The sequence below is a fragment of the Sprattus sprattus genome (assembly GCF_963457725.1).
Source record: "Sprattus sprattus genome assembly, chromosome: 2".
Classification (NCBI taxonomy): Eukaryota; Metazoa; Chordata; class Actinopteri; order Clupeiformes; family Clupeidae; genus Sprattus; species Sprattus sprattus.
The window spans coordinates 58,489,385-58,517,216 of NC_137921.1; the positions used below are offsets into that span (position 1 = coordinate 58,489,385).

At 41.9% G+C, this 27,832-nt stretch overlaps 1 protein-coding gene across 3 annotated transcripts in view; it reads right to left on the bottom strand.

The window, feature by feature from the left end:
- Positions 1 to 1,103: 1,103 nt before the first annotated feature.
- slc1a7b (solute carrier family 1 member 7b) overlaps positions 1,104 to 27,832 on the bottom strand; it is a gene marked incomplete at both ends in the record, with an annotated part of 51,202 nt that continues 24,473 nt past the window's right edge. The window contains 9 exons of one of the 3 annotated variants that reach the window (XM_080831777.1): positions 1,104 to 1,391; positions 3,149 to 3,245; positions 4,674 to 4,808; positions 9,246 to 9,440; positions 11,461 to 11,694; positions 12,401 to 12,500; positions 12,806 to 13,037; positions 13,801 to 13,843; positions 18,376 to 18,591. In XM_080831777.1, the coding sequence (XP_080687903.1) occupies positions 1,104 to 1,391; positions 3,149 to 3,245; positions 4,674 to 4,808; positions 9,246 to 9,440; positions 11,461 to 11,694; positions 12,401 to 12,500; positions 12,806 to 13,037; positions 13,801 to 13,843; positions 18,376 to 18,591 (1,540 nt within the window). Of the gene's footprint in view, positions 1,392 to 3,142; positions 3,246 to 4,673; positions 4,809 to 9,245; positions 9,441 to 11,460; positions 11,695 to 12,400; positions 12,501 to 12,805; positions 13,038 to 13,800; positions 13,844 to 18,375; positions 18,592 to 27,832 lie in introns of all 3 variants that reach the window. The other 2 variants (XM_080831778.1, XM_080831779.1) reach the window with 2 other exon arrangements.

The following is a 27,832-nucleotide window of genomic DNA, read 5'->3' on the forward strand; positions in this document are numbered from 1 at the left end:
AGAATGTGTGTAGGTGTGTGTGTGTGTTTGTGTGTGTTTTTTATGTGTGTGTGTGTGTGTGTGTGTGTGTGTGTGTGTGTGTGTGTTTTGTGTGTGTGTGTACGTGTTTGTGTGTGTGTGTGAATGTGTTTGTGTGTAGGTGTTTGTGTGTGGGTGGGGGGTGGGTGGGGGTAAGATGTCTGAACTCTCTCTTTCATTCCCTTGATTCTCTGGATTCATGTTCTCCATCTCATAAGGCAAAGATTAGAAAAATGGGAGGTTTCCTCCACTCTTTGCTAAGCGGGTGTTCTGCATATGGAAGAGAAGCGTCATGCACAGCATTGCAGATAGGAGGGCGGGGTAAGGAGGCGCAACTAGAATATTATATGTTTCCCATTAAGTACTGTTGTAAGATTGTTGCAGGATTATCGCCCAACAAATCAAAACATGGCAGATAGATAATATAAAATTGAAAAAAAAAAATAATAATTTTGATAGTACACATCCATATATACAAGAAAAAAAACAACAAACATTTCCTCTCATCTCAAGAGGAGAGATTATGTTCAAGTTCCTCCTCAGGGAATCTGCCAGGGCCGTGTTGGATATTCCTCTGCCCAGCCTTAAAGGAAGAGCACCTTCTGCAAAGCGTGTCTGGACCAATCAAGTTTGGCCACAGGAGTAAAGGCGGCCATGTTTCAGCTGCTACCACTGATGCCGGAGTCTCTGTTCTCTCCATATGGTGAATCGTTTTCACGTTCATGTTTCCTTCATATTGTAAGCCTTGGCTTTGGGCAGCCATTTTTTGTTCCCAGTACATCAAAAACAGGCATTTCCACACTCCCTCTTCTTGGAGTCTCCCAGAGAAGACCAAAGTCATAAAAATATGCTTTCATGTATTTCTCAGGATTCACACTTGGAGAAAAAAAATCTAAAACTCAAACACACACGCACACAAACAAACGAGCAAACACATTTAAACAATCGATCAGTCTTATTAATATATCTAAGACGATACATCATCATCCGTCTCTTCCAGTTTCTGCTCGCATGGTCGGCCCGTCACGTTGACCCCACACACTTAGAGGGCCTAGGTCACCCCTGCTCCTCCACGGGCCTGTGGGCTATACATTTGTCTCCAGGCCGTTCATGTCGATGGCACAATGGTCCTTGTCCTTGCTCTTCAGGTGACGCGGAGGGATGGGGGGCTTCTTTCGCTCCGGGGGCGGGGGCCGGACCCCTTCCTCCAGCTGCATGAGACGAGCCAGGTCTGGGGGGATGTGGTCGAGCTTGTGCCCGGGAGGGTGGGGCTGGAAGCTGCCGTTGTTCTGCTGGCAGTTCATCAGCTGCTGGATGTTGATGGGCTTGGTCTCACAGATCATGGGCTTGGTCTCACAGATGAGTGGCACTTGCTGAGAGTGAAAGAGAGAGAGAGAGAGAGAGAGAGAGAGAGAGAGAGGGAGAGAGAAAGAGAGAGTGAGAGTGTGAGTGGGAGAGATTAGATTGATTAGAACCATACAACACGGGTCAGCAGTAGTGAAAATAAAAGGAAGTCGGTGATGGAGAGTCTGAAAAAAATTAAAAAGAAAAGAATAAAAAAGAAAGGCCTTAAGCAAAGACAATTATCCAGTCTACTGAACTGTATAGATCCATGGCCTCTGTCTTTATTGGAAGGAGAAATATTGATTGAGAACCTACAGTATATTGACAGTGAGACCAGTGGCCCTGATTGGTTCCACTTATCTAAGAAAAGAAAAGTGTGTAAAGCCACCATGGGTCCATATCCAAGCAAGCACGGACTGCCTTTATGTCAATACTAGATGTCAGATAAGTTATGGAGTTAATACACGGAAGGCCATGACTGCATCGTGGAATAAGCCTCATATCACCTCTGAACTCACCAAGCCTGAACTGAGCAGGACTCTGCTCATGAAGATGTATCACAAACATTCTGGTTTATGTCTGTGCTGTGTTGGTCTTTACTTTGGAGTGCCAGTGTGTTATTACTTTTTTATTGAGCCATGTTCTTCAGTTGTTCATTGAGTCTCGGTTCACGCCTCTCTTATTACTGCCTTCCTTGTCTTGTTCCTTGCCCATCTGTGTCTTGTTATCTTGTTAAGTCTTGTGCATTTAACAACCTTGGTTTTGTTCAGTTCTTGGTCTGTCAATGTTTGTTGTTCCACGCTGTGACGCCAGCGCCTACTAAAGAATGAAGTTGGTATCTAAGATTTGTAATGTGCATTCAGTTACCGTAGAAACTGTCCAGTTTTCTGAACACTCTCATGCCTGGTGGTGCAGTTCTCAAGCCTTACGTATGACATGTATGAATTTGCCAAACCTTTGTCATGCACTTCATTTATAATGTAGGCCAAATTACGGTACCTATACTGAATTTTTATTCTGGTTTTCTTTCAACAGTTGATGCTCCATGGATGATTTTATGGTATGAATGGCGCGTTCATCTTTTTAAAAGTAATTCAGTCACTCCCACCTTTCTTTTGTTTGGTTGACCCCTACGGCCAATTATATCTATAGATCCCAAATGGAAAAGATCAAACAGATCCTGCTATCTGACCTTCACTCAATCAAAGCGTGTAACCTGTTTGGCATCACACCCATTTTTCTCTCTGACTGTCTAATTAACACTGTGTTCTTGTTTGAAAAGTTAAGACTTATCATTTAAACCTGAGTTCATGAGTGCCGTGCATTTGTCTCCTGCCTTTAAGCACAGAAAATTCAGTGAGCCCACCATGCAAACATGTCTGTGTACTGGATAATACAATAGCCCAATACTGAATATCAGATGCCCTGTAAGAAATGGACATAATAAATAGAAGGCTATGACCGCGTCGTGGAAGAAGCCTTACCTCAGAACTCAACAAGCCTGACGTGAGCTGGTTTTATTTATATGCATTTATTCATTTACTTTTGATGGGCACAGTTTATGGCTGGTCTGTGTCTATTAACTTGATTGCCTCAAGATAGACAAAGCCATATGGACGTGACAGATGTTTATTTTAAGTAGAAGATTTCCGTGGCCTAATATGTCAATACTTCAGGCATTTACTTGAAAAGGAAAACAGCAAACAAACAAAATGAGTACAATATTAACAATGTTCATCTGTAGCCAAACAACATTATGAACGCAGTTCACAAGAGGACCTACCCCATCTCCCTCCTTCATGAAGTCTTTCCGACAGATGTGTGCCATGATGCCGGTGGCTAGGGCGTCTCCCATCACGTTCACCATGGTACGGAATCTGTCCCTGAGAACAGTCAAGGAGTGGCGTGAGAATAAACACTCCTCTTATCCGCATTATGGGGATTTGTGTACAACAATCTGTTTACGACAAACAATCAGTCGCATAATGTACTGTAGATATTTTGTGACAGTATTGATGGATACTGCATATATTGAAATGGATTTGGCCTGAGTTTCCCCTTCCCCTCACATCTTCCCTGGGTTCTCCCCTACAGGCAGAGGGGGCCAGGTGAACAATCAGTGAGGACACTATTGCCATGCTATAAAGAGCCCAATCATGCATTTGAAACTCCTTTGTTCAGAGTGCTTTCAAATGGAAAAACTACTATCACTAGGTTCTAGATCCGGTCAAAGTAATGTGCCTTCTGGTAACAAAAGACACCTCAGGCAGGGGTGTGGGAGGTATTACAAAGATGTTCCAGCGCTAGGCTTTGCGAATAAATAAAAGAATGTCTGACAGCAACAAAAAAAAAACACAAAGAAGTGTTTGACACTGTCATTTACATTCTTCACAAGTTTACCCAAGGCTATTGTGCCAACTAAGGTTAGTAAAAAAAAAAAAGCAAGATGTGTGCCAGCACCACAACATGGTTGGACAGAACTATTACAAATACAAATTTGTATTATTATTATTACATCACGTTCACCATGGTACGGAATCTGTCCCTGAGAACAGTCAAGGAGTGGCGTGACAATAAACACTCCTCTTATCCGCATTATGGGGATTTGTGTACAACAATCTGTTTACGACAAACAATCAGTCGCATAATGTACTGTAGATATTGTGTGACAGTATTGATGGATACTGCATATATTGAAATGGATTTGGCCTGAGTTTCCCCTTCCCCTCACATCTTCCCTGGGTTCTCCCCTACAGGCAGAGGGGGCCAGGTGAACAATCAGTGAGGACACTATTGCCATGCCATGCCACTTTGGTCATTCTGACATGCTCTGATAAAACATGTAAGCAACTCTAAACAGTGGTTTCAAAATCAAATGTATTTTTTTTTTAGATTCAGCACAATTGGTAGATTTGGTAATATTCTCAGAAATCACTATCAAATAATCATATTATAACCCTAACAGACACCTGGTCAATGATGAAGCCCCAAGGTTTGCTACAGTGTATAACAACAGTATATAAATCCAGATCATCAAAGCATTTTGACAACGGAATGGGATGAGGCCTAATGTTCAAGACATTAGATCATTTAACATGCCTTCGCTAATGTGAATTTGGCCAAAACAGACAGAGGTTAATGCATAGTGGAAATGATGATCACTGGGCAAAGATGATCACGAGAGGCATTTAATTTAGACTTTCAGCAGAATAGCTATGTTCCAGGAAATTGCTCAGAATCCTATAGAAAATGTGCTGTTGTTTGTGTAGTTCAGGTTGGCAAATAAACCCAGTCAACCCCAATGTACTTACAGAGCCCAGTCCACTGCGATGATAAGCGTTATGTCATCAGTAGGCAGGCCAACAGATGTCAGCACGATCACCATAGTTACCAGGCCAGCCTGTGGAATTCCAGCTGCACCAATGCTAGCTGCTGTTGCTGTGATACTGGAGACAGAACAGAAACAAACAATGTCATTTAGCAGATTCTACTTCCTGCCAATGATGACAACTCACTTTGTAGACACAACCTTCCAAAACTGAATTTCATTGCCATCTATTATATGTGTTAAGACATTTTACATCTGAAAGTGCAAAGCCATCAGATGAAGCCATCCAAATATAAATAAAACCACTATCATTTTGTGCATTGTTCACCCTGATATGTGCTGGTTTCAATTTTGATACATTGATAGAAGTGTATGTTTAAATGTGTTCGAGCAAAGTCAAAAAGTAGATTTCCTTTTAGATGGGATGCAGGATACTACATATCTAAGGTAAGTTGAAGGTGAACAGGTAATACTAGTAACAGGTAATACTACTTTTCCCCTTGCCTGATTCTCACGTGTCTAACCCAAAAAGATGGACAGCAGGGTGACATGCATAAATGCTCTGAGGAAATGAAGCCAAAATTGGCACATTGGCAAAGTTGGAGCCGGAGTCTACACAGTAAGTGCTTTTTGGAGCCAGAATGTGCATAGTAAACAGACAAATCTGCCACATCTGCCCAGAATGAACCATATTCATATTCACCATAGCCAATAACTCAGGTGACTTCACTGAGCGCACGCTGTCCATTGGTTTTCATTGTATCTTACTGTCATGTTCTTTTATCTTGCTTCTGTGCCACTCTTAAGCTCTCTCTCTTTTATCAAAGTCAAAGTCAAAGTAGTCAAAGTAGCTTTATTTGTCAATTACTTCAAATGTCAAGACATACAAAGTATTTGAAAAAACTTTTCCCACTCTCCTACAGTGAAACATATAAGTGCACAGGCAGTGCACTCTCCTCTGTTCAGAGTGCTTTCAAATGGAAAAACTACTATCACTAGGTTCTAGATCCGGTCAAAGTAATGTGCCTTCTGGTAACAAAAGACACCTCAGGCAGGGGTGTGGGAGGCATTACAAAGATGTTCCATTGCTAGGCCTTGCGAATAAATAAAAGAATGTCTGACAGCAAAAAAAAAAAAAACACAAAGAAGTGTGTGACACTGTCATTTACATTCCTCACAAGTTTACCCAAGGCTATTGTGCCCAATAAGGTTAGTACAAAAAATAAGCAAGATGTGTGCCAGCACCACAACATGGTTGGACAGAACTATTACAAATCCGACAGTTTTTTTTATTATTATTATTTTTGAATCAGTGATTCATTTGAGAAATAGCAAATAACTATGTTGCACTGATACTATACGGCATTCACTGTTGACATAAGGGTTACATCATCAGCCTGAGTCGCAGTACCTGCCTTCTCGGCACAATGATGGAAAATTAAAGAACGGATGTAAGGTCTGTGCTCTGTCCCTGTCCTGTTTCCTAGTATGTATCCCTTGTGTTTTCCCGTGTTCTTCATTTGTGCTTGTTTACCTTAGTCTCCTCGTGTCTGACTCCTCACGCCCTCCCCTTGTTATTCTGCTTGTTCTGTTTACTAGTTTGTCTCCCTTGTGTTGTCATGTGATCTTTGTTCCTTTGTTTAGTCCTTGTCCTTCCTTGTTCCCACCATGTGCTTTCCACCATGTGCTTTCCTGTGTTTGTTTGTGTATGCCATGTGCCCTCTTGTTGTTGTCCGTGTCTCCGCCCCTCACCTGTTCCCAATCATCACCTGGTTTGTTTGTCTTATTGGTTTCTCCTGTGTCCTGTAAAGTCCACCTGTGTCTCATTGTCTGCCCTGCCTTGATTGTTTTATCACCTGTCCCTTGTTATCTGTTGTGTGTGTATAGTCCATGATTTCTTGTCTCTCGTTGCGTTCTCGTCAGATTTGTTACGTGTTTGTTTCCTCCGTGTTCTCTCTGCGTTCTCTCTGCGTTCTCTCTGCGTTCTCTCTACGTTCCCTCTGCGTTCTCTATGCGTTCTCTATGCGTTTTCTCTGTGTTCACTTTGTGTTCCTCCGTGATCAAATTTAATTTATGAATTAAGTTCCTCGTGTTGCTGACCCTGCACTGTATTTAACCTCTCTTTTGCCTTTGCCCATTTGGATTTGTTTGCCTGCTTCTTGGACTGCCTTACTGCGTACCGACCCTGAAAAAGTAAACGTTAATTCTGAAACCTACTACTGTTGTCTGAGTCGTGCAATTGAGTTCTACACATCCCCCGCAATCCGTAACAACCGACAGAGAGAATTTCAGCCATAGCTCAGTTGTACATGCTTACGTTTAACTGTTCCATTTGCCTGAAATGTACCATCAATTTGTCATTCCAAGGAAACGATTAGATACGAGCGGCTTCACCAGAAAGCTTTTTGTGCCCAAGGTTAAGTGGCCATGGCTGCGTAGAAACGAACATAATCAGTAATAGAAGGGCTCTGACACGCTAGACATAGAATTGGAGATTTGCCCCAACAAATATTGTATGGAACGTATGTTCTTGAAGGAAACGCTCAAGGCCTTTTCAGTATGTTGTTTGACAGCACAAGCTATCTACAGTGTGCCATGTCTTTAAGCATCAACAACCCAAAGTGCAACCCAAAAAAAGGACATTGATCAAGCAGTAGTGCTATCAGTTGTTTTCTGTCTTCCCTGCTGGCTACTAAGATGCTAACTGAGAGCCAGATCACTCTCTTTTGTGTTTGTGTGTGTGTCTGTGTGAGAGAGAGTGAGAGTGACAGTGAGATAGCACGAGTGTGAAAGTGTGTGTGTGTGTGTGAGCCAGGGACAGCGCTACTGCCAGCAGATGTAGAAAACTCGCCTAACCCAAAGCATCAATCAGTATAAGCAGCGTCAGACCCCATGGAATTTAATGCAACACTGGTGGAACTCTGAAAGTGCCAATTGCCCCAGTCTACCCTACTGACACTAGCACTCACACAAGTCGGTCCAATTTAAAGTCTGGAAAGAAATAAGCGCTGTATCCTAGCAGGCAACTTCTCATAGCTATGTGACCAGTTTATCGCTCTCACATGTCATGTACTCAATGATAACATGAGATGAAGAGAGAGATGAAGAGGGAGAGAGAGAGAAAGAGAAAGAGATGGAGAGAGAGAGAGAGATGAAGAGGAGAGATGAAGAGAGAGAGAGAGAGAGATGAAGAGAGAGAGATGAAGAGAGAGAGAGATGAAGAGAGAGATGGAGAGAGAGAGATGAAGAGAGAGAGAGAGAGAGAGATGGAGAGAGAGAGAGAGATGAAGAGAGAGATGGAGAGAGAGAGAGAGAGAGAGAGAGAGAGAGAGAGATGAAGAGAGCAGGGGGATGGGAGGAGTGACACAGATGGAGCAGTGCTGCCAGAAGTGTCACAGGGATAAAAAATAGAAGTCTGGCGTGACAGGGCACTGGTGGTTTACCCAGGTCACATGGTTGTCTTAACAGAGGGATTACTGACCAGTTTTCAGCCCCCACCCCCACCCCCCACCCTCTCTCTCTCCCCACCAGCATACCAGACTGTACAGCGCTGCTTTTCACCACAGAAAAAAATAAGCCACGGCTCATAACGCTTACAATTCTTTGCCCAAAATCAACATTTCTATTGTATATGTATTGAAATCAGTTCATGCTCGCTAATCACAGATTGTTCCTGGGGAGGAGCCTGTATCCTGTCCTTGTTCACCTAGATTGACCCGTGACCCTTTGTCATCTGGTGTTGCCGTTTCCATGTGCGCTCTCTGTGCTGCCAAATGTCTCTTGCTGCAGTTTGCACTTTAAATCACTAGGTCATGTGATCAGCACTGCGCGGATGCAACCTATCCCTACGGAGCATGTTGGCTGGTAACTGGAGATCCACATATGCAAGGAGAAACCTACTTTAAATAACCTCTCAGCATGCGCTAAGCTTTGGGTGGGAATATGTGTGAGAGATGGTGTTTGTGTGCGTGTGTGTGCGTGTGTGTGTGTGTGTGTGTGCGTGTGTGTGTGTGTGTGTGTGTGTGTGTGTGTGTGTGTGTGTGTGTGTGTGTGTGTGTGTGTGTGTGTGTGTGTGTGTGTGTGTGCGTGTGTGCGCGTGTGTGTGTGTGCGTGTGTGTGCGTGCGTGTGTTCATGTGCATGTGTGTGCATGTGTGCGTGTCTGCTGTTGGCTTTTGTTATCAGGGAAGGGGGTTATTCCACAGCTGTGCTGCTTTCACTAAGAGAATGAAATGAACTGTGGCCTCAACACTGTTTGACCTTGGCTGGCTCAGTAGCACACAAATAGTTTATCATGAATAATCATTACAGACATAAAAGATAACATCTCACAAAAGCATGAAAGAATGTGTCTCGACTAAAATATTTTGCCTCCTGACTCCAAAACTCAGAGCAATTTGTCCATAATTAGCTATCACTTTTTTTTATCTAATATAATCCAGATTTTGATTAATCTGCAAAATTCACTTTAGACAAAATACCCCAGCTTTAGTTGTAGTTGGACCTCATACACTGTATGTTGTGCCCCAGACCACAATGCTTTTTAATGTGCAGTACCTGATAGTGATAATTTGGCCAAAGTCCAGCTCGTAGTTGTTGACTTGGGCTATAAAGATGGCCGCCACTGCCTCGTAGAGCGCGGTGCCATCCATGTTAATGGTGGCTCCCACGGGCAGCACAAAGCGAATGATGCGCCGGTCTATGTGGTTGTTCTCCAGGAGGCACTTGAAGGTGATAGGCAGCGTGGCAGAGCTGGACAAAGGAGGAAATGTGAAAGAAGCACATCAGTATGTGACCTGGTTGTGAGTTATCTGTACAAAGTTGCTGAGAGGAAAACACAAGACAAAGGGGATATACATTTTTCCACTAAAAAAACATAAAGACAAAAAACAAAGCCTTGTCCATGCCACACTATGCAGAAGAGGGGCTGCCAGTGGTTCAGGAGGTAGAGTGGTTGCCAAGCAACCAGGAGGTTCTTCGGTTCAAATTAGGTGCATCACTTGTTTCACTTCAAAGTGTCCTTGAGCAAGGCATAGTTTCTTTTCTTTCTGTTAGAATTTAAACTTGAATTCAACACACTGATACAGGCTAAAATTCTGCTTCTGGTAAAAAGATTAACAGAGTAGTGAACAGAAAGATTATAACCAATTCAAATACATAACGCTCCAACAATATAAAGTGATTTCAATGAGAAAGCTTCTTGTTTTGGTAACATCAAAAATGTATGGATGTGAAATGTTAACAATGAGTTAATATGTATGAAGGAAAAGAATATAAACGGATGAATGAATGTGTGAAAAGGGTTCTTTCAGTAAATCATGAAATAATTGAACCTATCTTTTATTTACTCTCTTTCACCTATCAGAAAGGACATGACATGAAAGGACACATGGTTTATAAAATTACTCAGTGAATATATTTCCACTAAATAAGGCCTAAGTCCTTCCACAGGGTCACAAGGCGCACCATATGAGGACTTTTATACAGGTGTGAGGTTAAAGTGAACTGGGAAACCGACATCATAAAAAATAAAATGCACAAAGACAGCCTCACAAACATGTTGTTAATCTTTTGAATGGGGAAATGTGGAAGTCTTTGAGCATTGCATGTGAGGGCAATTGAAGACCTTATACAATTAAAATACATTCAGATGCCCTTTGCAACAGAATCTGACATCCTTCAAATCAGTACGGTATAGTATGCATAGGTCAATGGCATCCTGTATGTTAGATGAAAAATGGTTGGCCAAAGGGTGTACATGTGCCTGCATAGGGACTAGGTATAAACAGTATGTGTGTGCGTCACTAAGACACACATTCTCTAGGACATTTATCAGGACCCTCAGATGAACTTGGCCCACACAGGTGTGTGGGGTTACGACCCCTAGCTGCCTGTTTTTCTCCGCCAGATGTGTCCTGCTAACCCCCCTTACCTCTCTTCCACACACAACTGCCACCATGACATGGCGTCTGTGGGGTCACACACTCTCATTAAAAGCCCACTGGCAGGTGGGAAGAAAAACAGAGTCATATATTCTCTCCACAGGAATGTGAGATGAATGAGTGCTGGCTAAGACAGGTCGGAAAAAAACAACAGTGAGAGAGAGGGAGAGAGCGAGCGAGAGAGAGAGAGAGAGAGAGAAAGAGTGAGAGAGAGTGAGAGTGAGAGTGAGAGTGTGAGAGAGAGAGAGAGAGTGAGAGAGAGAGAGAGAGAGAGAGAGAGTGAGAGTGAGAGTGAGAGTGAGAGTGAGAGAGAGAGAGAGAGAGAGAGAGAGAGAGTGAGAGAGTGAGAGGCGCTCAGGATGGGTGATGTGTGTGGGGAGACATCTGCAGCGAGTATGATGTGACTGTCAAGTGGGAATGGGATCTGGAGAGGTTGTTATGACTCACAATGACTTGCCTGCAATGATTAAATAGCTAGATGGAGGACTCATGCCCACCTGAAGTCATGAATTGGGTTTTTAAGTGGGCCGAGCCTGTGTGTGTTTGTGTGTGCTTGTATGAGAGTTAGTGACAGAGAGAGAGAGAGAGAGAGAGAGACAGAGACAGAGAGAGAGAGAGAGCGAGAGACAGAGAGAGAAAGAGAGAGAGAGAGAGAGAGAGAGAGAGAAAGAGTGAATGACAGAAAAATGTGGAGAGATAGTGAGAGCTAGAGATCACACTGAATGCAAACCTACCACAGGGAAGAAACAAATTGTCATTCAGCTTTGAACACAGAAGCACTGACCTCACTCCCTTGCCTACTAGTATGTATGGCAGGATGCAGTTCCTACCTGGAGGAGGTTGCTAGGGAGATGAGCAGTGCCTGCAGAATGCCCCTGATGTATACAATCGGGCTCTTCTTAGTGATGAAGAAATACATGCTTGGTAGGATGAAGAGGCCATGTAAGATCAGCCCCATCACCACGGTAATAGCATAGAAGCCCAGCTTCTTTCCCATGGCGGAGGGGTCGCTCATCTCCAGGATTTTTCCCGCCACCAGGAACACGATTCCAAACGGGAAGTACCTGGTTGGTTGGAATGCAGAATATGGAGAAGAACCATGAGGAACATGGCTGCCATGCATGAACACATAGACTCGTTATTAAAAGGCATTTCACAGGCATTATGAGCTGCACCCCAGCTGGCCTATAGCTGAATAGTCTGACGTGAGCCAGATCAGGCCCAGAGCTGGGCCAGAGTCAGCAGCAACCACCTGCTCTTACTGTCACATGTCACGATTCAAACTTGCATGTTACAATAAATCTGACCAGAAGTAGAGATGTGTACTGAAGAAGTCAAATAGTTAAAGTAACCACACAATATCAATCACACGTTTTTTACTGACCTCTTCTCAAATTCCCAGATTCCCTTTTATATACACCTTCCAGTATTCTCATTTTCCCAGCTGTTTTAAACAATTCAGAGCAGTCAATGATCGCTGAATGTTCTGCTGTTGTATCACCTTAAAGCTAGGTCTTTTTTCCATGTCTGCTTTGCCAGCTAGGCTATAAGAAAAGTGCATTTGCAGTTTCATACCACTGGGAAAACAAGTTTTATACTTTGGTGTTACTATTTATAGAGATATTTCCATTTTTTTTCTGACGTGTTTACCCTAATGTGAAAGCCGCTTAGGAAAAAGCGTGTTGTGTGTCATTGATGTGTTGATTGCAAGACATTTCAGCAAAAAATGTCTTCACAGTGTTTCATAGTTACAAGTTAACAAAACCGTACCAGATGACAATGGCGACGATTCTAAGCACAGCTTCATTCAGACTCTGGCAGAAATTGACCAAGGCGCTCCCATTCGGACCCATTCTTCCCAGCATTATTCCTGAACACAAGCACAAACACAAACACAAACACATCAGTGGTCTACTGCAGTCTACTGATAGAAAGTACTACAGGCACTCCAGTAGAGAGCTTGAACCGCCCCACCTGAAATACTGCGTTTGGTACTCTGATGTTTACAGAACAGAAGGTTAGTTAACATCAGTACAGACTTGTGTATTTAAATAATAAGTATTCATTCATCTGTCTGAATGTAATTAACTTAATTATTATATAATTAATTAAAGACTTTGGGTCCTGAACTTGAATGTTTTCTCTGTATAATGCAGGTGAGTGATTGTTGTTTACCCATTGTTGCTGAGAAGATCACAATTCCCAGGACGTTCATGCCATCGCTGGTTCCTGGTAGCGTGCGAAAGACCACGTCCGGGGGTGGCGTCAGGTCCAGCTGGAAGTTCTGGATGTCGGTTCCGTTGTCATCCTGGATGCCGTAGATCAGAGGCCTTTTGGTGGTGCTCTCTAGGCTCTGGGCGATTGTGGGCTTTGGGGACTGCATGATGGGCACACTGTTGGTCCGATACTGGTTGGGGGAAGAGAGATGAGAGGACAGGAATCACTCTGCGGAAGATCTGACTATTTTTACTATTTTTTTCAGTTTCTAAAATCTTCCGTTCTTGTAGGTGCAGTAAAGTCAATGGGCACAGAACTCTGTAGTGTGTAAACTCTAGGTCACTTTGATGCTAGCTCTTTTGACTCCTTGCTAGCATGCCTGCATTTATAGTCAAGTTTGCATGTTTGAGCTGTGGAGAACTATATTTTTTTTTCAAGCTGCCTGTCAGACACAAGCACTTCTTGCACTCTCCACTTCTTGAACTATTTGTTGTGTTACAATTCACAGCTCCTGTATATAACCATTTCTCCTTGTATATACTCTATCGACTTCTTAGACCGTTGCACTGTTTGTGTTCTATTGTGTTGTGAAGTGTATTCTGTGTAAGTACACTGAGAGCCACTTTACCCGGAGTCAATTTCCTTATTTGTGCAATCTCACTTGGCCAATAAACCTGATTCTGATTCTGATTCTGACATACAGTACATGCTTCACCAGGCTGGCCTTTCACAATGCCCTTTTATGGGGCAAAAAGTAATGTATGCAGGACAAAGCATCTCGGACAAAGCATCTCCACCTAAAAGATCAATATCTCTGGTTATTATTATCCTTTCATAGTGAGTGATACTTCACATGTCAATAGCTGTTTGTTGTCAGATGGCTAAGACGGACTCTGGATGGTTAAACAAAATCTATTAATTCTTGTGGAATAAAGGTGCCAATTAGGACTCACCTGTTGAAAGGTGGCTTGTACGAGGTTGGCCGGGAACATGTTTCTGTGAAGAGAGCACAGATGTTTTCACATGAAATGACAGATAAAAGGGTGGGGAACCAAAGAGGCCGTGAACGTTCTGTCACAAAATCGTTAGAGAAGAAAAGAGAGCCTTCACTCAGCACAGAATCTCCAAACACTCAACAACAGGAAGCAATCTGACCAACTAGCATGCTTTCACCAAGGCCATTTCTGAAAGGTGCTGCCCATGATGAGTAAATGTGACTGTGTGATTTCAATGCCAGTGGTGACGTTGTCTTGCTTTTTCTTCTTTCGGAATCATGACTGAGGCTGTCACACTCTGTCTCACGTGGCATTTATGGGTAAATGGAGCCCTTATTCAACAACGTTCCTCTCAGTGGATACGTGGGCAGGCATTGGTGTCAAGCCATGACAAATGGTGTGTGAGTTACTTAACATACCATGAGTAAAACATTTGCATGCCTTCAAAAATAGGGATGATTTTAAATGCTAGAGATGAATCCGAAAGAATGCCTGCTTCATCATCGTGCTTCTCTTTATTTTTCTTTTTTTACACACACTACATTTTGTATTTATAATCACACGTCTATGGTTTGCAAGACAAATGCATGTTAGTTCATGTGGGTGTTGTTTCAGACCTGGACTCATAAAGGCACAACACTAGGCAGGCTTCAGTGACCTACAGGGGCAAAGAACAGATAGAGAGGGCTGGGAAAAGAAATAAGTAAGTAAAGAACAAGAGATCATGGAAGAAATGTTGATTCTAAAGCTGGACGAGAGATTTTAGGTAATGTAATGAGATTTGTAACGTTCTAGAGATAGAGAAATTGTTCTGTTCAAATTCATAACCCCTTTAAACAGCCACGACTGTGAGGACACCCGGCTGGATAAACGCTAACATGATTAAGTTCCTGATCACATTCAGGTTTGGCAGGACAATTTGGATACAGAAATGCTACTATTTTACATTTCACACACATTTGTGAAATAAAAAAAAAAAGAATGGCATATATTATATTAGACTTCCAGTGCTGTGTAAAAGCTTCAGAGCCTTTATCTGTAGTTGTATCAGGACATTAATGGCCTCTCTCCCCATGGGCCTGGTCCTCTTTCATGTGGAACCTCTGCATGTCGTGGCTTGGAGAAAAGGCCGCAGGTTTTGTGTACAGAGTATTTAATATGCCTGACACTTCTCTGTTATGAGCACCACAGCCTGCTGCCTTTGGCCCTCGCCATGTGATTTGAAAAGCCACATTAGCAACAGGAAAGCCTTTTGTGCACCCACAGACTGCTGCTCCATGCCAAAAACAGCATGGCAACCGACCTTGTTTGTGGGCCTTTCCTGATGAAACAATGAGTTTCACTATCAACAAAGAGGCACATTATGACATTCTGCCATCACCATGGCGCCAAGAAAACACAGACAAACCAAAAGGACTCACAGAGCAGTGCCAGAAAAACAACTGTATGACGCACCGGTTTTGGCAAAGTCAAATACAACATCAACAACCAAACCAAACAAACGCGGTGAGAACACAAAGCGGGAGATCGATCAAATGCCATCATCTCTGGACTTGAATAACAGCAAGAGGACTTTGGACAAATATCACAGATTTTACACAGAGTCAAACTCTGGCCTTGAAATGACATTGATATGTATGTAAAATGTGCTATTGTGTATAGTAAACAAGCCTCTGCTTTGTATACATCAGTGTGATGAGCATTTGTCTTTAGCTGCATTGTAATGAATCAGAATCTCCTTTCAAAACTCACATGATAAACTCCAGAGATAAACTCACTAAAGGTTAAGGTAATGATGTTGAACAGAGTTACCTCTTGAAGATGTCAGGGATGTATGTAAAATGACAGTATTGCACATGTGATGCTAGCCAGGCTTTATTGACTAAAGGCCGATTTTTACTTCTCCGATTCAGTCGTAGAGGGACACTTTGGCACGCCTTGGCAAGCCTTGGCAACACCTTCCCCCAGGTGTTAACGCCCATGCGAGCCCTCGGAGAGCTGGTCGGAGAGGAACGCTTTTTTCTAACTTTTCGTAGAGAGTCGGAGAGAGTCAGATACCCCCTTGGCTGTGATTGGTCCACTAACAACATTATTTGCCAACGACATCATCACCCACCGAGTCAATGTCTCTCATAAAAGAAAATAATCGCCAAGTTCTCCAACAGCTGAATCCAGCTGATTCCAACCACTATATATAACACTTGTTGTCTCTCTATATCTCACTCAAGGTGTGTGTCGAAACTCACTTTCTTTAATCCAGCCTACTGATTTTTAGTTTAGCCTCCTATCTTGATCTATTTCTTTTATTCAGACGTTACATAACTTGTCCACAAATATAAATTGGCCAGCGATTTAATTTGTTTCTTAATGTAGAATGGTCGGAGCAAAGCCTCATGGGAAATGGGACAACTCCCGCACAGTTAAACTGTTAAACAAACTCCCGCACATAGGAAGAAGGCTGGCGGAGAAGGTCGGAGAAGGATGCAGAAGTACTGTATATTGAGGCCTTTAGAGACTGAGCTCAGAGTTATTAACAGAGGCAATTTCATACGCTCACAGAAAATCTCCAGAGAGACTTCATTGTTTTTAGTTATATACGGGAGAAGATTCCTTGTACTATTGCAGAGGAACCAGTCATTACTTTTGCTCAACTTGCAGAGTTTGCAGGTCGCCTTCGCTTTGCTCGCTCCCCATGTGAAGTTAGCTAGCAGACTTTCTATCGCAGCTGCCACAGAACCCCAGTCAGTCGGTGGGTGAAGACAAAAGCTGCAAGTCGCATCTGAGTGTTGGCTCATTAGAACACATTTGTCACACATGTCTGGATGTAATACAAGCCTGACTCAGGGTCACTTCACATGAAGGCATAATCAAGATCATAATAACAATAAACAAGTGAAAGTTAACTCTTTGCCAGTAAATTACAGGGTCAGTAGGATTTGTTTTGTGTGAGAGGGTGTATGTAAGGACATCGAGCTGTATTAAAAGTCTTGTCTTCTCCGCACACTCGACTGGTTCCTGCTTGTAATTAGATGGCTCCAGTATCTGCACAGAGGGGGCAGCGACGGCACACTGGGTCTCCCTCATCTCACTCAGCCCTTTCACTTCCCACTTTCCTTGGCACTCAGAAAACATTAGGTACTGTTCAATCTAATACATTTCAGAGAGGGTGTTAAGTGTTAGCCTTTTTAGGCTTTTTGAACAGGCTTATTATTTTATTATTATCTGGATAGTTTAACAGACAGCTTCTCCCCTTATCAGCAGTGCCACCGTAATCTACTTCAATATACTGGTATAAACAACCGCTATTGTTGTCTGTGCAAATAGCATAGACAGCCCGAGTGACTGAAAAATAGTATTTTCAAGAAGTTCAAGAGGTTTGTTGGCTTAACTATTAGTTTCCACTTTCTTTTCTTATGACACCTTTGACACGTTAGTGCATTTCTGACAATTACATTCAGCATGTATTTCTGTTCTTCCATGGCAGACATGCTAAAATGCAACATTGTTTTGATGAAATAAATTCCCACAACAGTCCACACTGGTTGACCAAAAGTGTTTGTCCTTGGCAGAGAACTGAGAACTCAAGGCAAAAGTGGGCTCTTGAGTGGAGAAAAATCTGCTCCAAAAATCAACCGTTTTTCAACCGCCTCACAAGTTCTCATTATACTCGTTTTTCAATATACACCCACAACATCAGCCTGAGTGAATGCAAGGGGGATCGTGATATTCCCTGTACTACAAGACAGAGAAAAACCCAACCCACCCTGTCCAACCAGCCTTTCTTGCCATTGTATGGCAACTTCGCTGACATACAAACCAGTGATGAAAAGTGTCAGGTGAAGCTGGCTGACAATCCTGAGTGGTTCCAAAGCGCCCTCTCATTGTCAGTGTTAATAGCCAGGCAAAAGAGGGGCGTCAGGGGAAGACAGATGGCAGGGTTACTCTCTAATCTGAAATCCAACCAGTTTTGTGGTAAACAGTTCTGACAAGACTGACGTGCTCGGAGAGAACTGGCAATCAGGTAAACACGTTGGAAATAGTGGAGTGGACAGGTGAGGCAGGAGAAAAAAAAACGGATCAATGGGCTGGATGCATATGAGTAGCAGCATGGCAGCCAGCACTGACCCAGATGTGGCCCAGATGTGGCCCAGATGTGGCGGACTCAGGATTCAGGATTCAGACTCAGTCTGGCAGACAGCTTTCAAGCTTCAACCCAACCACCGAGCGACGTGGCATGTTAAGACTCAGAACCCTTAGGGGTTTCTCCACCGTAGTCAACAAGCTTTGTTTTAGGTTTCCACGTCCAGCTTTTTGACAGCTGTAAACTATTTTTATATACACACTCTTCTGGGATTGCAAGTCCAATTCTTTTGCCAGCAGGAAACTTTCGGGGTTGCTCACACACATACACATACACACAAACACACACACACACACACACACACACACACACACACACACACACACACACACACACACACACACACACACACACACACACACACACACTCACACACACATTGTTTGTCTTACCGGATCAGATCGAGCAAGGCATCGGCCGAGCTCATTATGGGCTTCCCGCTGTCCTCCGATTCGTCCTTCTGCGCCATTCCGCCCGGGTGAATGATCAGCACCATGACGATGCCCACCACCACCGCCAGAAAGGTAGTCCACAGGTAATAGGAGACAGTGATTAGGCCCAGACGGCTGGAGCACTTAGGCTCCAGGGCAGCCAGTCCAGACATCAAACTGGGGAAGACAGAGAGAGAGACAGAGAGAGAGAGAGAGAGAGAGAGAGAGAGAGAGAGAGAGAGAGAGAGAGAGAGAGAGAGAGAGAGAGGCACCCTGCTCAGACACATTTCAACACCATCTGCATTGCGCATGGTTACATGTATTTTACAAACATTATCCAGTATTACAGAGAAAGGCTCACTTGTCGCGTTTCCTCCAATTGTTTGACCTTAATTTGTTTATAAACACAAATTAAAATCCATTTTTGACAATTCCTTAAAATGTCTGATGGTTGCTTATACTAGAGGCGAGCCTTTCACACATATTTACAGAACAGCTCCGATGAAGGATAAAGCACTTTTGTTTAGACAAAATACCACTCTGGATGCTTTAACTACTCCAACAAATACAAAATCCATATAGCTGTGAAAGCCACGAGGCCACATTAAACAGGGATAGTGTTAGGTTGTCTTTATATAGTCATAATATAATAAGAAAAATAAGAAGTAGAAGAAGAAGAAGAAGAGGAACATGATGATGATGATGATGATGATGAGAAGAAGAAGTAGAAGAAGAAGAAGAAGAAAAGGAGGAACATGATGATGATGATGATGATGATGAGAAGAAGAAGAAGAAGAAGAAGAGGAACATGATGATGATGATGATGATGAGAAGAAGAAGTAGAAGAAGAAGAAGAAGAAGAAGAAGAAGAAGAAGAAGAAGAAGAAGAAAAGAATATACGTAATAGCAGCGTTAAGGTGTCTACAATTAAACCTACTGTATGATTTCAATACATCCCTGTTTATTAATGGTATAGTGGTATAAGAATCTCTACATCTACAGTAATCTAAATTACTGTAAATTAGGTTTTGAACTGAAAGTTAACTGTTTTGAACAGAGTATCTAAACATCGGCAAAAAAATGCTGTAGTTGCACAGCGTTTTGCTGGTAGTGAACATTGACTGAGACAGGTATCCATGAATTTCGGAAGAAGTGGTCATTGACTGCATTTGTATATAAGCCTAGGGGCAAGTATCCACAGTTTGGTTCACATAGTCTACTGGTATGCTCAATGGGTTAAGTGTTTTTGGAATGTGTACATGGTATTGAGAGTAAAAATGATTGGAAAAAACTGTAAGAACAAACTTTTCCGTTGGTTTGTACATACAAATTTTGTGTGGCAAGATTGCCAGGTGTGATAAGTGGTACAGTGGTAAGTGTTGTTGGCAAACAAGTATCTGACCCAGGTTCAATTCCTGGGCAATGAAAGATGATAGTGTAAATCACTTTGGATAGACATGTTTGTTTTAGTTCCCTTTTTGGGTCACTTTGTCTCATTGATGGCCCATGACTTTCATATGCATAAATAGTGGAAACATGTCTTCATTGACACCTACAGTACATAATTCAATGCAAATGCTGTACTGTAGTATAGATGGTAGCAAGACTGCAAAACAAACAAAACAAAGATGGAAACTAAAGACATTTATGAATACATCAGTAAAAACAAAATCTGTCTTATGTCAAGTGTATAATTGCATTTGTCTGTGAAAATACAGCATCTTTCCATCTACAGTGATCTAAATTGTGTCTGGTTTAAAAACTAAAGTTAAATGTTTTCAACCGAGTATCTGAATATCTGAAAAACAAATGCTGTAGTTGCACAACGTTTTGCTGGTGGTGAACATTGACTGAAACAGGTATCCATGAATTTTGGAAGTGGTCATTGACTGCATTTTGTATCTAAGCAATGGAAAAGTATCCCATTTAGTTCACAATGGTTTACTAAAATGCTGGATGTGTTAAGTGTTTTGAGAAAGAGTACATGGTATTGAACCAAGTGTGAAAATGATTGGAAAAAACTGTAATGGTCTCACTTTCTGAAGCTTATCACCAGAGTCTGCTATCCCTGGGTTTGAACAGGGTAGGTATCTGCATAACTCCTCATACCTATTTCATGGCATTGGTGTCTGCCACATAGGACACTTGTACAGTACAGTAGTCAAGATAAGAAGGTAAATGATGGATACCCATGAGGATGTTTATCCTCACAAACACCTTCACTTCCTCCACAAATGTATTGCATCAGAATGCTTTTGAAGAGGCATAGAGGTTGGTGTTTTCCACCAAATTAGTAAAAATGTTGGCTATCTGTATGGTTAAGTAGTGTTAATATTTTAATATGTATTAATGTATTTACAAAATATATAACAAATATTAATTAAATACATATGAGAATATATTAAATAAAATAAATACGTCTGCAGTACGCTTCAAAACTTATGAATTTGAACTTTAGGGTGTATGTAAAGCTATGTATTTTAATATTTGTAGAAGTCACTAATACATATTTGAGATCATATTAACAAACAATTTATGCCCTTTCAAACAAAAACAAAATTGTAATTATAATTTTTATTTTGTTTTCTAACTGTAACTGTTTGTTTACAGAATAAACTAAAATGAAGGAATGCTCTGTTTTTCGCAGTAATTTGCTGCAGTGTTCTAGAATTCTATTGGGGTATAGAGGGTTAAAAGTATATTGATTTCAACAACTGTGCACAAAAAGCAAACTGCTTACTGCCGTATTCCTGCAGTGAATCACCTGCTGTGAATCAGGGGACGGATGAAGCCACTGAAGCTTTCAGTAAGAGGCAATAGACTAAAGAACGGACAAACACGAGTTCAGTCGATATGTTTACCATAGCCCACACCGCTCAAACCTTTATGCAGCTACAAGCAGGTTAGACCCACTGCACATGTCTGCAGCCTACACAGGGACAGACATTATGACATATTCAGTCCTACGATATAGTCCATGTAGGTTCATCATTTAATCTATTTAGCACATGCGTGTGCATCGAAACATGGTTTGCAGGCCAAGATGAAAAAATCCTTCTGGCAATGAATCCAATTACAAATGACTAAAACATTCTCAACGCACACTGTAAATGTAATATATTTCTCATGAACAAGATGCAGGCAATGAAATTTGCAACACTGCCTAACTGATGATTTGTCCATCCTTCATACAAACAGTAGACAGCAATAGTGCATGTGATTTTATAGGCCTACAACGGGAAGGTTTACCAGCATGTTCAGTTCAGTAGTAGCATAGTACATTTTTAAAGCATGCTAGTACAGCTGGAATTATGCAATGAACATTTAAGGTCACTTGTAATATAACACATTTATACTGTCCCATCCCTAGTCTTGTGAGGTTTTTAAAATTTGAAATTTTCAAATGAGAGTAAATTATTTTGACATTTAATGCATATGCCACAGTAATTTTCTGTAATCATTTCTGTGACATTTCTCTGCTTGATAAACATGGTGGTAGGTGTGCCGTATAGTATGTGGGTTGTGTGTGTCTCTGCTTCCCCTCCTCCTGCATGCGCTCTCAGTATGTGTTGAAGTTTCAGTCTGTTTCAATCATGACAACGTGCACATCTTCTCACTAGCCATGGCCATGTCAACACAAATTCACATCTCTGTCAATCTAGCTCAGTCTCTTGAGTTTGACCCACAGTGTGCATTGTGATTGATTTTGGTTGTATGTGAGGATGGGACTGTAACCGTTTTTTTCCTGATATACCCACATAAGAACACGGTTCTTCCTCTCCGTGTGTGTGTGTGTGGGTGTGTGTGGGTGTGGACATTTTAAGATAACAGATTTGTTGTTTCAGCCACAGCCACGTGAAAAACAAAAACCCAAATGACCCGGGCACAGCCGGCCGAAGTCAAAAACAAAAAAGAAGAAAAAAAAACAGGAGAAAAAAAAAACCCATGCAAGCACGAGCAGTCAGACCAGCACGAGCCCGCTGAGTGGCTTTCCAAAAGATTAGCGGATACTGTGCCCTATAAAAGACTGCTGCTTGCCACTCAACATCTGGATAGCCCCACCATAGATTACATATTAGTGATTGTCAACGGACATCTCTCATCATGTAAAGGTTTAAAAAAAAAAAAAAAAAAAAAAAGAGAGAGATATAGTTTTTATGGGGTTGGCTGCTGTAAGATGTGGCCTTTACAAACACACAAAATCTGTCTGAAAACCAGGTTTGTTTCTCCTGTAGGTCTTATTAAACTAAGAAGGAATACTGTGCAAAAAACGCAATGCCTTATACTGACATTGTGGGAAAACGACACCCATGGGGACAAAGAGATTAGTGTTTTTTACTTATTTCAAAATTCCTTTACTTCGTTATTTCAGACAAATAAGGCTGTTCTTTCTATAGTGATAATTTTGCATCTAAAGCGTCTCAATATGTCTTGAAATGCATGAAAGTGGCATCATTGAATATATTGCATCATGGCAATTCTCTGTGTACAAGTAAAATAATCCTCTGTGGATAATTTACTGTGTGCACAAGAAACTTTATGAGGTTCACATCCTGGTTTTAGCACCATTCAGCCAAAGTCATCTAGCCAATGGCTGCTCATTCTGTCCACGCAGTCAGGGGTCAGACACAGAATGGCCTAATGGGTAATCCCCTGATGACGCTGAACCAGAGTCACATGTGGCAGCGGATTCATTAAGAAAATGCCAGGCCTGTCTCTGCTTAATCTGGCTTTCATCCAATTGAATCGCTTCCCGGGTAACACTGGACCAGGTCATTGGACGAGCACTCGCTCTGCGGCCAGAATCAGCAGCATATTGTTGCAACGGTCGCGACCTTGTCTCTCTGAGGTATTATCTTCAGTAGGACACGACCACCTCTGGGCGACAGAGTAAAAAATAACGTCTCCACTGAGTGAGCTAGTTGTATAAAACAATATATGTATCCTTTGAGGGGATCAAAACGTAATGGCTGGATCCAGAATGGTCTTTGACCTGAGGGAGGAGGGGTGGAACAAGATGTGATTGTCTTCATCTCCAGTAATCACACATGGAAGATGAAACTAGAATGACCATGACCAAGTGGACACAATCTCAGACATCAATCAAAAACCAAGCCTCACACCTAAAAATAGTAAACATCCCAGCATAACTACATGATGCAAAGACAATAAATCACTCAATAAAGTCTGCGGATTCAACAGTCTCTTGCTGCACAGCAGCTCTTGAATTATTCATCCTGCACTTTAATCTTCTCACATTGCAGCCACTACAAAATATGGTGTTGCTCAAAGCAATGGCTGATTTACAGTCATGGTTTCATAGTCTCCCTTTACCTCACAGTAAGGTTAGCAATGGTATCTACTTCTTTTTTTGGTCAGAATGATTATACACAAAATCCTGACCAATTGCTGACATGGTGGCACTCTACATCAGTTTTCCATCTGATGTGCACCTTAATCTTCAGTCCTTCTTACTTCCCTGTTCTTCCTCTCTATGTGTGTACGTATGCAGGGTGCGATTTGTGTAAAAAACCAACAACCACAAAAAAATGAATCACAAACCACAGTGGGCTATTTACAATAGAATATATTTCTTGCAACTGTAAATCATGCTCTGGCTTACATAGCCAACATAAAGGTCAGGAGTGCATCGCAGGCGCTTACCAGCTGTCTGCTTATGTGATTACTACAAGATGTTTTCTGCCCTAGAGTTGGGCTCTATTTGTTAACGGAAACTTGTTCGTCACATCGATTGAGGCAGCCTGGGAGTTGCCCTCTATCCTGTAGTCCAACACTAGCTGGTTTGGTCGCATTCTTGGCTGCAATATTTTTAGGATTTGTTTTGTGTGAGGATACTGTAAAACAGGACGATATGCTGCACTGAATTATTTTCATTGTGCTTTGGTGACATTCTTAAAAGCCATGCATTGATCACAGCCAATGGAACCAGGATCATCCGCGGTGTCATCTCCATTAAACCACCAGCGCCAGCCAGTTCCAATGCTATTGTTGTTTGCACTATAGACTGTTGTCACATAACAGCGCTTTACTATATATTTTCTGAATATTCTTATTTGAGGTATTTCATACGGCCTTCTGGTGAAGTATCATTAATCACTAGGGGGGATAGGTTTTCAGTTGCGTAATATCCTTGCCATCCTTAGTAGCCTTGCAACTTTAACAGTCTGTCACCTCTGATTGGCCAAACTGAACAGAACAGAACAGAACATCACACCATCTGTATCTCCCACTGCAGTAACACTCTGTTTAGTAACTCCCACTCATCATTCCAGAACTCGTTAGGCAAGGATCACACTGACCAGCGGTAGATTGTAGTGGCATAAGCGGCAGATTGTATTGTTGTTTCAGCAGTGGAACAGTTAGCACTAGTAGAATTATGCTAGTGAGGTGGGGGTTGAACTGCGTTCTACTTCTGCGTTCTACTCACAGCGGCATGCAACACTCATCAATGTCAGTTTACCATGTCCAGTTAACTTTAAAGGCATTCTGACCAGTCAAATTAGTAATATTCTTTTAATTTTTTTTTATTTTAAAGATTTATTTTGGGCTTTTATTCCTTTATTTGGACAGGACAGTGAAGAGTTGAGGACATGAAGCGAGGCGGAGAAGACGTGGGGAGAGGATCGGGAGAACGACAGCAGGCTGGAATCGAACCTGTGTCCCCGTGGGCAAAAATGTGTAATATTGTTAATGGGCAGGTTATCCAGAATGCAAACGAGGTTGTTGACAATTTAGCAAGTTTTCTGAAGCCTCTATGGTTCCACACACTGCACATTATCTCATTTGTCAGCAGTACATTCCATGCACAGAAATGCGCAATTCTTTATGTTAGATAGCTGGGGTTAAACTAACTATACATTTAGTTACAGTGTAACACACTAATTATACATATGTGACAGCATAATACTCTCTACTCAATCATAATCATATGCCATGGTAATTTGAACAATTATTATGTTCTTACAATGTTATACATAATAATAATAATTAAGACCTCGAACCCATAACCTTCTTGCTGTGAGGCGCCAATGCAAGGAGTGCAAGCACCTGAGCCATCGTGCTCCAAATTTAGAAGTTGCACTGCAGCAATATGAGCAACAAAACAATCTGCAAAACAACGGCTTGTAATGAAAAACGTATACTATCAACCTCAGGGCGATAATGGCACACAGTGACGTGCACCTCCCTGATTTCCAGGAAAAGAATTAGCCAAAGTAGAGTAATCACAAGTATCTCAAGCATAAGTGTGAGGGCTCTACATAATCTCTCGGAGATTTCTCTGTCTATTGTATTATACATAAGTGTAGTGCATCTGCTCTTCAGGTGGATGAGAGCCTCTTTTCCCTCTTTTTTCATTCCTCTGGCTTCAAGGTGACGGCTGCCTCATGCTGATGACAGCAGTATGAAAGTGCCTCTCTCCCCAATGATCTTTTTGCTGAGTGATTTCACGGGTTTAGATCTTTCTCTGATGCACCAACGCTGGTTTATGGTAGGGAGTATGGTTGAGTATTATATGTGTTAAGTTGTCTTACTTGTGTATATGTGTAACTGTTTCTTGTATGAATTATAAAATACAATAAAAAATGTATCACAAAAAAAAAGAAAATTGCCTCTTGTGTGACACCATGTAGAAATAACAGCTTTGGAAACATCTATCAACACTAAAAGCCAACTGTCCAGAAAAAGAGTTAATAAAACAATGTCACCAATGGACACATGAAATTGAATGTGTATTAGGAGATGCTGCATTTAATAGTCTTTTAAGGTAAGAAGACATTTTTTTTCTAGAAAGTATGTATTTTTGTATTAGTTTTGTCTGTTACAGATATGCAGCAGATTGCTAGAATAAGGTGCTGTTGTCGTTAGTAGGATCAACAGATTAAGTTGCTCATAAAATACCCGTCCAGTGGGATAAAACTGTACTGGTACTTTTTATAACTTTAACCTGGCATCTTTTGTAAATGGGATTTGACGTTTTTGTGTTATCTTGAAGAGTCTCAGCTCTCAGGGGTCGGTCTCTCTGTGAACCCCCTGTAGGTTTTTATATGAAGCTGAAGTTGGAAGTTGGAGGCGATATATTACCAGCCTAGAGTAGTACTAACGAGGCACTCTGTAACACTCAATGCTGCTCAGTGAACACTGGCGCTTCTCAGACCATACCCACACACCCATATCTATGATTCTGAAGAATTTTGAGAGCAACAACACATCCTGGTACAAGTCTGCCATCTTGTTTGTGTGAGTATGTTTTTTTACTCTCCATTATTTGGCAAAAGACAATTATATAGACAAACAGAGGTTCAAGTTAGCTTTAGCAGGTCTAAAGGATATATCAATGCCAATGGCAGCCGTGGCCTACTGGTTAGGGTTTCAGGCCGGTAACCGTAGGGTGGCCGGTTCGATCCCCGACCAGTAGGAAGCATGTGGGCGGGGGAAGTGGTAGACCACTGCTCTCCCATGCCCACATCCACGGCTGAAGTGCCGTTGAGCAAGGCACCTAACCCCGATCACTGCTCCCCGGGCGCTGCCAATGGCAGCCCACTGCTCCCGGTTAGTGTTACTTCACTTCACTGTGTGTGTGTGTGTGTCACTTCCCTGGATGGGTTAAATACAGAGGTTGATTTCAGAGTGTGTGTGTCTACACCACCTCTGCCATAGAGAGGACTTTCACTTTTTCACTTCAAATACAGTGGGGCAAAAAAGTATTTAGTCAACGACCAATTGTGCAAGTTCTCCCATTTAAAAAGATGAGAGATGCCTGTAATTTTCATCATAGTTATACCTCAACTATGAGACACAAAATAAGAAAAAAAATCCAGAAAATCACATTGTCTGATTTTTAAAGAATTTATTTGCAAATTATGGTGGAAAATAAGTACTTGGTCACCTACAAATAAGCCAGATTTCTGACTATCACAGACCTTTTACTTTTTCTTTAAGAGGCTCCTCTGTCCTCCACTCGTTACCTGTATTAATGGCACGTGTTTGAACTTGTTATCAGTATAAAAGACACCTGTCCACAACCTCAAACAGTCACACTCCAAACTCCACTATGGCCAAGACCAAAGAGCTATCAAAGGACACCAGAAACAAAATTGTAGACCTACACTAGGCTGGGAAGACTGAATCTGCAATAGGTAAGCAGCGTGGTGTAAAGAAATCAACTGTGGGAGCAATTATTAGAAAATGGAAGACATACAAGACCACTGATAATCTCCCTCGATCTGGGGCTCTACACAAGATCTCACCCCGTGGGGCTAAAATGATCACAAGAACAGTGAACAAAAATCCCAGAATCACACAGGGGGACCTAGTGAATGACCTGCAGAGAGCTGGGACCAAAGTAACGAAGGCTACCATCAGTAACACACTACGCAGCCAGGGACTCAAATCCTGC